The sequence below is a fragment of the Salmo salar genome, chromosome ssa14, assembly GCF_905237065.1.
Source record: "Salmo salar chromosome ssa14, Ssal_v3.1, whole genome shotgun sequence".
Taxonomy (NCBI): Eukaryota; Metazoa; Chordata; class Actinopteri; order Salmoniformes; family Salmonidae; genus Salmo; species Salmo salar.
Window position 1 is genome coordinate 40,803,952 of NC_059455.1, and position 13,561 is coordinate 40,817,512.

Below are 13,561 nucleotides of genomic sequence, written 5' to 3' on the forward strand. Positions count from 1 at the left end.
CACTGCCCAGGTCCACCGTCATCCTCTGACCCCTCACCAACGATCCCTCACTGCCCAGGTCCACCGTCATCCTCTGACCCTCTCACCAACGATCCCTCACTGCCCAGGTCCACCGTCATCCTCTGACCCTCTCACCAACGAGCCCTCACTGCCCAGGTCCACCGTCATCCTCTGACCCTCTCACCAACGAGCCCTCACTGCCCAGGTCCACCGTCATCCTCTGACCCTCTCACCAACTATCCCTCACTGCCCAGGTCCACCGTCATCCTGGAGGGTCTTTGGGTTTGGAGAAAAGCATATCAGACAGTAGAGGGACTTGGAAAGTTAATCTTGAACCAGTAACCCAGCATTTAAAGGGCAAGCACACTGCCTCCTGTGCCATAAATCTCAGTCCTCTTGGCAGGGACCATACGATGCTATACATACAGACTCACAGTACATGTCAGTGTGCAGCAGACAGGACCCAACGCAGACCAATCAGGTCTCCACCGCACGGGGAGGTTTTCACACGGAACGAGCTGACTGCAGTTACTCACTTACATTTTTTCAATGTTTTTATTTAACCTTTATTTAACTAGGCAAGTCAGTTAAGAACACATTCTTATTTACAATAACGGCCTAACCCGGACGATGCTGGGCCAATTGTGCGCCGCCATATGGGACTCCCAATCACAGCCGTATGTGACACAGCCTGGTTAAAGAAGCTTTGTCAGAGCTGTGATGTGATTTACGTCTATACTTCAAGTTTACACCATATCGCCCCCAGCCTAATGTCGGTTTCCGGTTCAGAGAGCCACAGCCTACATGAGTTTGATTAGTAATAATGGGCTGTGCTGTGCATGATGGAACCCTTATCTAGACTACAGGTTTGGAATGAGAGAGGATACAGAGCCTGTAATGAAAAAACGTAACCAGAATAGCAATAGCACAGTTTTTCTCTCAAGCTGTACTAGGTCGGCAGGCTTCCTGTGTGGATTAAGACACCTTGGAGCTGATGTGGGATATGGCTTGGCCAATGTATGTCAATCTAGGGATGAGAAATGCGTTGTATCCCGAATTGTCCCATTATCCCAACTGTTACACCGAGTAGATTTAACGACTGCTAGCTGTCTGATGTAACGATATCAAACATAACATCATACTCATTTTGGTGTCTTGAATTTACGTTTACGATGTTACGTCTAGTCTATGATGACAGCTTTTCGACAGCGCACTTGCTGCTCTGCTCCATCCTGGCATTCCAGAGTGGTGGCATGGAGGACAGCACGCTCGCGCAGGTTTCCAGGAACGGGCACACACAAGGCGGCACTTCTGAATGTAGCTAACATCGGATGTGTTTGTTCCTTATTACATTTTTTCTCATTTTCTTTGATTAGTCTATTACTTTTTTACTTGAACCAAATCGCCATGGCTTGGCCGTGCATAAGCAGAGTGTGCTGTCTGGCTCGGTTTTGGAACCAGTTTGATAAATCCGATCTTTCATTGCCACTGACCATCCAGAACTACTCAGACATCGCCGACCAAGAGGTGCGATCCGTCACCAGGCAGGTACCGACGGACCGGGTTCTGACGCACAATTATTCTACTCCGGACCACCGCGGATCCCCCCAGACACCGGGAGATGCCCCGGGCACCCGGACATCAATGAGAGGCCGGAGGGAAGCCAACTTCAAACCCCGGGAGGACTACCAGCGACCCGGTGTGCCGTTCTCGAGTGTCACCCAGTACAAGCAGGATTACAAACCCTGGCCTATTCCGAAGAAGGAGAATTTCCCCTGGATTAGCAATTGTGGAAAAGGGGGCAACGTTGGTTCGGATAGCCCAGTAAACAGTTACCCCAATGCGAGCCAGACGAGAGGGGACAGGGGAGAGAGAGAGGAGCTGGGCATGAGGTGGGGGGAGCAGGGGACGGGAACAGCTAAAAGCTCTTACAGGTAGGTTCCATCACTCTGAAGCTGTCCTTTCAGAACCATTCTGTTTCTTTCATTTCAGCACCTGGAGCTGTCCACTCTCTCATAAACCATTGATAACTGCGCTCTAACCTAACGATTTCATTAGTCTGCTTCAAGTTATTGTTTTCTGAAATTCGTTAAATAATTGTTATTCATGTACAGTGGGCTATTGACTCAAATGTAATCTGCAGTTTGTATAATTATGCAATACCTTTTGAACGGAAATTGCCACCAGGCTAGGTCTTGCAGTTCAGTGTGTGTGTGTGTGTGTGTATTCATGCAAAATACATTAGATGCATTAAGTGTCATGCTACAGAAATAACCAATAGTTTTAATCTGAACAGTAGGCTGCTGCTAAAATAGAATCACAGCAGAACGCTTTCAATTATTAATAAACTCACACACATTTGATATCCCCTTGATTAGAGTGCATGATTAGAGACCAAATTAAAGCGTTTCTGCAGTTTGATAATCCTCAACATCCAATGGTGTTTCTTTATGATGACAGCATGCCCCGCCCCATTCTCATTTCCCAGAAGCACTGAGCTGAAATCTCATGCGTCATTACCAGAACCTACCAGGCTCCTGTACCGCTCTGCTCGAATCCCAATGGACATCATTACCCTTAATCGATGATAAGCCTCATTAGCTTGTTTATGCTTTGGTTAGTCTGATTTACACAACAATACAGAATTTGCACAATTGTATATGTAAAATAGCCAACAGTATAGAAGAGCATAAAGCCAATGGAAAAATTTTTTGCAGTGTTTGTAAAATAACAATTATTTTCAGACCATGGGAGCGCTCCCTTACACTTCCATCTCCTCCTTGTAGACAGGAGTACCGGCCTTGGACAGGGGCAAGACCAGCCAAGACCACTAGGAAACAACGTCCCCCTGCCCCGTACGCCAGCCCCCGGTCGGGGGTCTCCCACCTCCCCAATGAGACCAGCTACCAGGCCGCCTACAGCGGAGCCAGGGAGGCTTTCAGACACACAGAGCTTCACCAGAGGGACCATAATACCACCCCCTCCATCGCCACTGTCCCCAAGACCACTGTAACCCTACTCCAGCCTTCCTCCACCACTACCACCCCTATCACCAGCACCGGCCTCCAGCAGAGCAGCCTGCCAGAGAGACCCAGCCTCAGTATAGGGACCATGGAAGAGGTGAGACAGAGGACAGAGTTTCACAGTTTTCAGGGCATAAAACCATCTTTTTCCAATGTTATTCAAAATGGTCCGAATCCTTGAGATGAGCAAAGTCTTAGTGGCAGCATCTCGTTCTATAGAAGTCATTGTACACATCTGTGATAATGCCCTATTCTTTAGGTAGTACTATTTCAAAGGCAAAGTCACTTGAAAGACATAGAATAGACACTGTAGAGACACAAAGACACTGTGCGGGGAACATAGGGTAAGGGTATGGTTAGGGACATTGTTCCAGCCTGGTCCCAGGTGTTCCCCGTGGTGCTGAGGCATCTCTAAGAGTGATCCTGTGATCCTGTTCTGTCCTAAAGCTGCTCAATGTGTCCCAGCTGTTTCAGATTATGACGCCAACTGCCAGGCCTATGACATTGACCTGGTTAGAGAGGAGCAGGCATTACATACAGAGAAAAGAAAGTCAATAATATTCAGATATTTGGACAATTAGGATTTGGAGACTCAAATCACAGAGGTTTTGTGTCAGAGTGGGTTCAGGTGGAGAGAGAGAGAGAGAGAGAGAGGCGAGGTGAGAGAGAGAGGCGAGGTGAGAGAGAGCAGCAAGGTGAGAGAGAGAGGCGAGGTGAGAGAGAGATTGAGAGAGAGAGAGAGAGAGAGAGAGAGGCGAGGTGAGAGAGAGAGAGGCGAGGTGAGAGAGAGCAGCGAGGTGAGAGAGAGAGGCGAGGTGAGAGAGAGATTGAGAGAGAGAGAGAGAGAGAGAGGCGAGGTGAGAGAGAGAGAGGCGAGGTGAGAGAGAGCAGCGAGGTGAGAGAGAGAGGCGAGGTGAGAGAGAGATTGAGAGAGAGAGAGAGAGAGAGAGAGAGAGAAGTACTGTAATTCTTTCCTGTTTTGATCCCAGCCCGCCCCCTGTTCTCTCCCTGGGGTAGTTCAAGGCAGACGTTGTGTGACAGGGAGTGGAACTCTTTAGGGAATCTCCTGGGGTTTAATGCCATCCCACCTGCCTCGCTTCTCTGTGCCATCTGCCAGCGGCGACTAGGAGAGAACGGGCTGAGCCGACTCGGCTTTCTGCTTTCACTCACTGTCATCTATGCCAGAGAGATTGGCATAGATTAAAGAAAGAAGAAACTCCTGCACACTGCTTGCTAGGAATTTTCCAGTTTTAAATTTAATAGCACGTTGAAACAAAAAAAAGTGAAACTTTGAAAGCAAGCAATGTGGAGGAAAGTCTTTTTTTGAACCTTGTTTTATAAATATTCCAGCGTACCAGAGTGTTAGTGCTGTAGATGTGTTGGTACATTTCTTTTCAGGATCAGAGAGAAAGAAAATAAGAGGGAAGAAGATTCTTTCCGGTCAGTTCAAACTTTCTTTGGATGTTCTTTGGGAAGATAACATTTTCTAAAAGCAAAAACATGCTCCACTATAGCTTCCCAAAAAGCCACCATTAAACGTATTCAACTTTTCAGCCAGTCACATGGGAGAACATGTTTTAGCCTCCAAATCAGATACAGAAGGCCAGTGCATAGCCAGTCTAAGCCAAACGTTGTAGAATGCCAGTACAACAGTTTGACAGGCCACAGGGTTTAATAATATGACACGTCATCTGTAGGTCATAGTCTATTAATTACCATGGCCCAGAAATCAGTGTGAGATGTGTTCAGCGTGAGATGTGTGTGTTCAGCGTGAGATGTGTGTATGTGTGTGTTCAGCGTGAGATGTGTGTGTTCAGCGTGAGATGTGTGTATATGTGTGTTCAGCGTGAGATGTGTGTGTTCAGCGTGAGATGTGTGTGTTCAGCGTGAGATGTGTGTATGTGTGTGTTCAGCGTGAGATGTGTGTGTTCAGCGTGAGATGTGTGTGTTCAGCGTGAGATGTGTGTATGTGTGTGTTCAGCGTGAGATGTGTGTGTTCAGCGTGAGATGTGTGTATGTGTGTGTTCAGCGTGAGATGTGTGTGTTCAGCGTGAGATGTGTGTATGTGTGTGTTCAGCGTGAGATATGTGTGTGGTCAGTGTGAGATGTGTGTATGTGTGTGGTCAGCGTGAGATGGGTGTATGTGTGTGGTCAGCGTGAGATGGGTGTATGTGTGTGTTCAGCGTGAGATGGGTGTATGTGTGTGGTCAGCGTGAGATGGGTGTATGTGTGTGTTCAGCGTGAGATGGGTGTATGTGTGTGGTCAGCGTGAGATGGGTGTATGTGTGTGGTCAGCGTGAGATGGATGTATGTGTGTGTTCAGCGTGAGATGGGTGTATGTGTGTGGTCAGCGTGAGATGGGTGTATGTGTGGGGCCAGGGTGCATGCAGGGAAACGTACAGCTCTACCTGATGGCTGCTATGTAAGATCTGTTTCCCCCAAAAATGGGTGCAAAGGATTTAACTCCTGCCCTGAAAAGTAGACATTAGATACGAACTACAGGCTATCTGCTATGGTCATCATGTTGGACCCTCTCTCTGTTCAGCCCCTCACCCATCAACCAAGCCCTACCTCAGTGTACCGCCCCCTCTACCTACTGACAACAACCTAGTGCTCTATTGTTTTCATCCTTCACTGAGCAATCTGCCAACACAACGCAAAACCCAGGGGATCGATATTAAACAATACAGTCCAAGCCTCCACACACTGCCAAGTCATTTTTGCCACCCCCACCCACTGAGCTCTCTGACCAAGCCCCCAGGCACGCACACATCCACTTGATCCACTTTCTTCATAGCATTCACCCATCCATCACAGCAATTAATACTGAAGTCCTCATTATGCTTTTGAAAACAAAATCAATAAACTTTATTATGGGGAGGGAGAGAGTGATATACACTACCCTTCAAAAGTTTGGGGTCCTTGCTTTTGAAAGAAAAGCACATTTTTTGTCCATTAAAATAACATCAAATTGATCAGAAATACAGTATAGACATTGTTAATGTTGTAAATGACTATTGTAGCTGGAAACGGCTGATTTTTAATGGAATATCTACAGAGGCCCATTATCAGCAACCATCACTCCTGTGTTCCAATGGCACGCTGTGTTAGCTAATCCAAGTTTATCATTTTAAAAGGCTAATTGATATTTAGAAAACCCTTTTGCAATTATGTTAGCACAGCTGAAAACTGTTATTATGATTAAAGAAGCAATAAAACTGGCCTTCTTTAGACTAGTTGAGTATATGGAGCATCATTATTTGTGGGTTTGATTACAGGCTCAAAATGGCCAGAAACAAAGAACTTTCTTCTGAAACTCATCATTCTATTCTTGTTCTGAGAAATAAAGGCTATTCCATACGAGAAATTGCCAAGAAACTGAAGATCTCGTACAACGCTGTGTACTACTCCCTTCACAGAACAGCGCAAACTGGCTCTAACCAGAATAGAAAAAGGAGTGGGGGGCCCCGGTGCACATATGAGCAAGAGGACAAGTACATTAGAGTGTCTAGATTGAGAAACAGACTCCTCACAAGTCCTCAACTGGCAGCTTCATTAAATATTACCCACAAAACACCAGTCTCAACATCAACAGTGAAGAGGCGACTCCAGGATGCTGGCCTTCTAGGCAGAGTTGCAAAGAAAAAGCCATATCTCAGACTGGCCAATAAAAATAAAAGATTAAGATGGGCAAAAGAACACAGACACTGGATTAAGGAAGATTGGAAAAAGGTGTTATGGACTGACAAATCTAAGTTTGAGGTGTTCGGATCACAAAGAAGAACATTCGTGAGATGCAGAAAAAATGAAAAGATGCTGGAGGAGTGCTTCATGCCATCTGTCAAGCATGGTGGAGGCAATGTGATGGTCTGGGGGTGCTTTGGTGGTGGTAAAGTGGGAGATTTGTACAGGGTAAAAGGGATCTTGAAGAAGGAAGGCTATCCCTCCATTTTGCAACGGCATGCCATACCCTGTGGACGGCGCTTAATTGGAGCCAATCTCCTCCTACAACAGGACAATGACCCAAAGCACAGCTCCAAACTATGCAATAACTATTTAGGGAAGAAGCAGTCAGCTGGTATTCTGTCTATAATGGAGTGGTCAGCACAGTCACCGGATCTCAACCCTATTGAGCTGTTGTGGGAGCAGCTTGACTGTTTGGTACGTAAGAAGTGCCCATCAAGCCAATCTAACTTGTGGGAGATGCTTCAGGAAGCATGGGGTGGAATCTCTTCAGATTACCTCAACAAATTGACAACAAGAATGCCAAAGGTCTGCAAGGCTGTAATTGCTGCAAATGGAGGATTCTTAGACAAAAGCAAAGTTTTAAGGACACAATTATTATTTAAATAAAAAATAATTATTTTTAACCTTGTCAACATCTTGACTATATTTCCTATTCATTTTGCAACTCATGGGGCGGCAGGTAGGCTAGTGTGAAGAGCGTTGGACCAGTAACCGAAAGGTTGCTGTATCGAATCCCCGAGCTGACAAGGTAAAAATCTGTTGTTCTGCCCCTGAACAAGGCAGTTAACCCACTGTTCCCCGGTAGGCTGTCATTGTAAATAAGAATTTGTTCTTAACTGACTTGCCTAGTTAAATAAAAAAAAATGAATGTATGTTTTCATGGAAAACAAGGAAATTTCTAAGTGACCCCAAACTTTTGAACAGTAGTATATATAACACCTACTCATTGAAGGGTTTTTCTTTATTTTTACTATTTTTACATTGTAGAATAATAGTGAAGACATAATCTATGAAATAACACATATGGAATCATGTAGTAACCAAAAAAGTGTTAAACAAATCAAAATGTATTTTATATTTGAGATTCTTCTTGGCATTCTCTCAACCAGCTTCATGAGGAATGATTTTTCCAATGGTCTTAAAGGAGTTCCCACATATGCTGAGCACTTGTTGGCTGCTTTTCCTTCACTCTGCGGTCCAACTCATCCTAAAGGTGATTGTGGATGCCAGGTCATCTGATGCGGCACAACATCACTCTCCTTCTTGGTCAAATAGCCCTTACACAGCCTGGAGGTGTGTTGGATCATTGTCCTGTTGAAAAACAAATGATAGTCCCACTAAGCACAAACCAGATGGGATGGTGTATTGCTGTAGAATGCTGTGGTAGCCATGCTGGTTAAGTGTGCCTTGAATTCTAAATAAATTACTGCTAGTGTCACCAGGAAAGCACCCCCACACCATCACACCTCCTCCATGCTTCACGATGGGAACCACGCATGCGGACATCATCTGTTCACCTACTCTGCGACTCACAAAGACACAGCGGTTGGAACCAAAAATCTCAAATTTGGAATCCAGACCAAAGGACAGATTTCCACCGGTCTAATGTCCATTGCGCGTGTTTCTTGGCCCAAGCAAATCTCTTATTATTATTGGTGTCCTTTAGTAGTGGTTTCTTTGCAGCAATTCAACCCTGAAGGCCTGATTCACACAGTCCCCTCTGAACAGTTGATGTTGAGATGTGTCTGTTACTTGAACTCTGTGAAGCATTTATTTGGGCTGCAATCTGAGGCTGGTAACTAATGAACTTATCCTCTGCAGCTGAGGTAACTCTTTTCTGTGGCGGTCCTCATGAGAGCCAGTTTCATCATAGCGCTTGGTGGTTTGTGCGACTGCACTTGAAGAAACTTTAAAAGTTCTTGAATTGTTCTGCATTGACTGACCTTCATGTCTTAAAGTAATGATGGACTGTCATTTCTCTTTGCTTATTTGAGCTGTTTTTGCCATAATATGGACTTGGTCTTTTACCAAATAGGGCTATCTTATGTATACTACCCCTACTTTGTCACAACACAACTGATTGGTTCAAACGCATTAAGAAGGAAAAGAATTCCCCAAATTAACTTTTAAGAAGGCACACCGGTTAATTGAAATGCATTCCAGGTGACTACCTCATGAATCTGGTTGAGAGAATGTCGAGAGTGTGCAAAGCTGTCATCAAGGAAAAGGGTAGCTACTTTGAAGAATCTAAAATATAAAATACATTTTGATTTGTTTAAAACTTCTTAAGGCTAGGGGGCACAATTTTCACGTTCGGATGAAAAGTGTGCCCAAAGTAAACTGCCTGCTACTCAGGCCCAGAAGCTAGGATATTCATATAATTGGTAGATATGGATAGAAAACACTCTAACGTTTCTAAAACTATTAAAATTATGTCTGTGAGTATAACAGAACTTATTTGGCAGGCGAAACCCCGAGGACAAACCATCCAGGATTTTTTTGTTGGTTTCAATGGGAACCTAGATTTCTGTGGCACTTGGTTGCAGTTCCTATTGCTTCCACTAGATGTCAACAGTCTAGAAATTGGTTGATGTTTTTCTTTAGAGAAATGAAGAAGTACGGCTATTCAGAACGAGGGTCCAGCCTAGTGCTCTCTAATGTTTTGATGCGCTCTCCAGGTCACTCGCTTCACGTTGTTTTTATCCGGTATTGAACACAGTTTATGTCGTCTTAAATTTGAGCGATTATTTACGTTTTAAAATACCTAAAGTTGGATTAGGAAAGTTGTTTGAAATGTTTGGACAGCGTTTACAGGTAATTTATTAGATATTTTGTAGTCATGTTGCGCGAGTTGGAACCGGTGTATTTTCTGAATCAAACGCGCCAAATAAATTGATATTTTGGAGCTATAACTACAGAATTTATCGAACAAAAGGACCATTTGTGATGTTTAATGGACATATTGGAGTGCCAACAGAAGAAGATCTTCAAAGGTAAGGCATGAATTATATCGTTATTTCTGACTTTTGTGTCGCACCTGGCGGGTTGAAATGTGATTTTCATGTGTTGGTATGCTTGGCGCTGTCCTCAGATAATCGCATGGTTTGCTTTCGCTGTAAAGCCTTTTTGAAATCTGACACTGTGGCAGGATTAACAAGAAGTTAATCTTTAAACCGATGTTTAACACTTGTATGTTTTATGAAATATTATTATGAGTATTTCTGTTTTTGAATTTGTCGCGCTGCTATTTCACTGGATGTTGTCAAATCAATCCTGTTAACGGGATTGGCGCGAGAAGGGATCACTAAGAAGTTAACACTTTTTTGGTTACTACATGATTCCATGTGTTATTTCATAGTTTTGATGTCTTCACTAATATTCTACAATGTTGAAATTAGTACAAGTAAAGAAAAAACCCTGAATGAGTAGGTGTTTTTCAGCCCTGCTGGAGGACATGGCTTGAGCTTTTCAATGTGATATAAAATGAGAGTTTTTGTACTAAAACAGATGAATAGGGCAGGAATGGGGATGTGGTTTACAATGGGTTAAAGTGCATAACAAGAGGATAAAACAAAGCATTATGCTAATCACACTCCTTTGCACCCCTTTACTCTCTCACCCACTCTCCTTTCACCCTCCCTCTTTTTATTGGCTCTCTCCTGCCTCTTTCCCTCTCACTGTTCCGTTAAATGTGAACTTTTCCCTTTTCTCACAATGCGTCTGACTACAGGCACGGTCATGAGCCGAACCAACAGGGTTCTATCAAGTGAGGGAGGGAGAGAGAAAAAGAGAGCAAGAGAGAGAAAGAGAGAGAGAAATAATGGATTATTTGCCATTTTGTTAAAGTGTGATGCGATGCAGTGGGTTGCAGACTTTTCAGTGTGAATGTAATTTAGGAGAGGCAGACCTGGCTGCTGTACCGAGTGGAATACAATGTGTGTTGGAGAAGGGAGGGGGTGGACACACCCACAGAGACACATAAACACACAGGCAAGCAGACTCTGAAGCACGCGCCAGACAAATAAATATTTTTGAAGCCGCAGTTTGACAGATTTCATGTACAGACACAGCCTCTCATCCAGCAAATAGTCATATTACATTTTCTTTATTGGCCCAAGAGACTGTTGCTGAGACTACAGACCTACAATTTAGAAAAGTATGCTTTGATCTCAAGTCAAACTCTGCCAAGTACACCTTCCATTGTACCACTACTAGTCAACTGCATTGGAAAAGGCAGATTCATATCTAGTCATCATATCAAGCCTAGAACATCCTACTGGGCACAGACGTCAATTCAATGTCTATTGCACTTTGGTTCAACGTAATTTCATTGAAAGGACGAGGAAACAATGTTGATTCCACCAGTGTATTCCCAGTGGGATGTTTCTTGATGGATGCAGCATGCAAACGTCCTTTCAGGGTCGAGTGAAATTCCATTAATGTAGGCTAAATAGGTTCCGGCTGGATGTTATTTCAGAAAGTCTGGCATCAGCAGCATTTTGCAGTGATGAATTCTGTCTACTAGTCCACTGACAGCAGTGATGAATTATGTCTACCAGTCCACTGACAGCAGTGATGAATTCTGTCTACCAGTCCACTGACAGCAGTGATGAATTATGTCTACCAGTCCACTGACAGCAGTGGTGAATTCTGTCTACCAGTCCACTGACAGCAGTGATGAATTCTGTCTACCAGTCCACTGACAGCAGTGGTGAATTCTGTCTACCAGTCCACTGACAGCAGTGATGAATTCTGTCTACCAGTCCACTGACAGCAGTGATGAATTCTGTCTACCAGTCCACTGACAGCAGTGATGAATTCTGTCTACCAGTCCACTGACAGCAGTGGTGAATTCTGTCTACCAGTCCACTGACAGCAGTGATGAATTCTGTCTACCAGTCCACTGACAGCAGTGATGAATTCTGTCTACCAGTCCACTGACAGCAGTGATGAATTCTGTCTACCAGTCCACTGACAGCAGTGGTGAATTCTGTCTACCAGTCCACTGACAGCAGTGATGAATTCTGTCTACCAGTCCACTGACAGCAGTGATGAATTCTGTCTACCAGTCCACTGACAGCAGTGATGAATTCTGTCTACCAGTCCACTGACAGCAGTGATGAATTCTGTCTAGCAGTCCACTGACAGCAGTGGTGAATTCTGTCTACCAGTCCACTGACAGCAGTGATGAATTCTGTCTACCAGTCCACTGACAGCAGTGATGAATTCTGTCTAGCAGTCCACTGACAGCAGTGGTGAATTCTGTCTACCAGTCCACTGACAGCAGTGGTGAATTCTGTCTATTAGTCCACTGTAGCTTATCTCATATACTGTAGCTTATCTCCTATTTGAACAGCAGAAGACCTGTATTGCCTGTGGTTATCTTTCAGTAATCCATGTCATGTTTGTGTTATTGCAGGAGCAGTTGGTGAGGACCAAGCTCTCTCCCAACCCCTCTGCAGTGTTTCAAAGCAGATCTAGGATTTTCAACATATGACAGACTTTCCAACTATTCTACTGGTTACCGGGAGACCAAAGAACCAATGAGGGGAATGTTCTCTGTCCATTCCACACTACAACAGAATCTATGCAGGGAATGTACAGCTTAATGTAACCAGAAAGGAAAACCCTGTACAGCTTAACAGTGCAGTATAGTAAATCAGAGACTGAATGACAAACCAGATGTCAAAATAAATGACAAACCAGATGTCACAAAACAATTTTACAATCCTGTTCTATTGCTATGAAAATCGTATATATGCATGTAACACGCTAGTTTGAAGTCAAGCTTCTTTTGCAGTATTAGACACTCCAAGACAACATGGCTGCTCTGTAATGTGTGTCTGTGTGTACTGTATGTATATGTATGTGCACCTGTTGAGATGGAATGATTTGTGTTTAATCCTTTTCTGTATATACTGTTGGATCTATTGAAATGACAAGGAGATGACTTTTGTGAAATTTATGCTGAAACTGCACTTAGTCCAGAAAGTAAGGTGTTCCTTTGATCTCTGCAAGTATTTTATGAACAGAAACAAAAAAATATATTCATACATTTTTATTCAATTAGGTAACTATTTTGAGAAAGTAATTGTTCCGGTGTTTATGTTCATTTTGTAAATCTGTTTAAGAAACAAAAAATTGTTAAATATTAAATGATGTACAGTATATTACAATAAAAGAATATCAGGTTCTTATCTCCATCAGGTTCTTAACGCCTTTAGGGTGTTTACTCCATCAGGTTGTTTACTCCATCAGGTTCTTAACGCCATCAGGTTCTTTACTCCATCGGGTTGTTTACACCATCAGGTTGTTTAATCCATAAAGTTCTTAACTCCATCGGGTTCTTAACTCCATCGGGTTCTTAATGCCATCAGGTTCTTTACTCCATCAGGTTCTTTATTCCATCAGGTTGTTTAATCCATCAGGTTCTTAAATAAATCAGGTCCTTTACTCCTTCAGGTTCTTAACTCCATCAGGTTCTTAACTCCATCAGGTTCTTAACTCCTTCAGGTTGTTTACTCCAAGTTATTTACTCCATCAGGTTCTTAACGCCATCAGGTTCTTAACACCATTAGGTTCTTAACTGCACCAAGTTCTTATCTCCATCAGGTTGTTTAATCCATCAGGTTCTTAAATAAATCAGGTTCTTATCTCCTTCAGGTTCTTATCTCCATCAGGTTCTTATCTCCATCAGGTTATCTACTTCAGGTTCTTATCTGCATCAGGTTATTATCTCCATCAGGTTCTTAAATCAGGTTAACTCCTTCAGGTTGTTTAATCCATCAGGT

At 43.6% G+C, this 13,561-nt stretch overlaps 1 protein-coding gene across 1 annotated transcript; it reads left to right on the plus strand.

Annotated features, from left to right (window-relative positions):
- The first annotated feature begins 643 nt into the window (after positions 1-643).
- map6d1 (MAP6 domain containing 1) lies at positions 644-12,967 on the plus strand. The gene is made up of 3 exons (XM_014141220.2): positions 644-1,934; positions 2,787-3,120; positions 12,190-12,967. The coding sequence occupies exons 1-3, from the start codon at positions 1,189-1,191 to the stop codon at positions 12,265-12,267; spliced, it is 1,158 nt and encodes a 385-aa protein (XP_013996695.2). The 5' UTR covers positions 644-1,188; the 3' UTR covers positions 12,268-12,967.
- Positions 12,968-13,561: the final 594 nt, after the last annotated feature.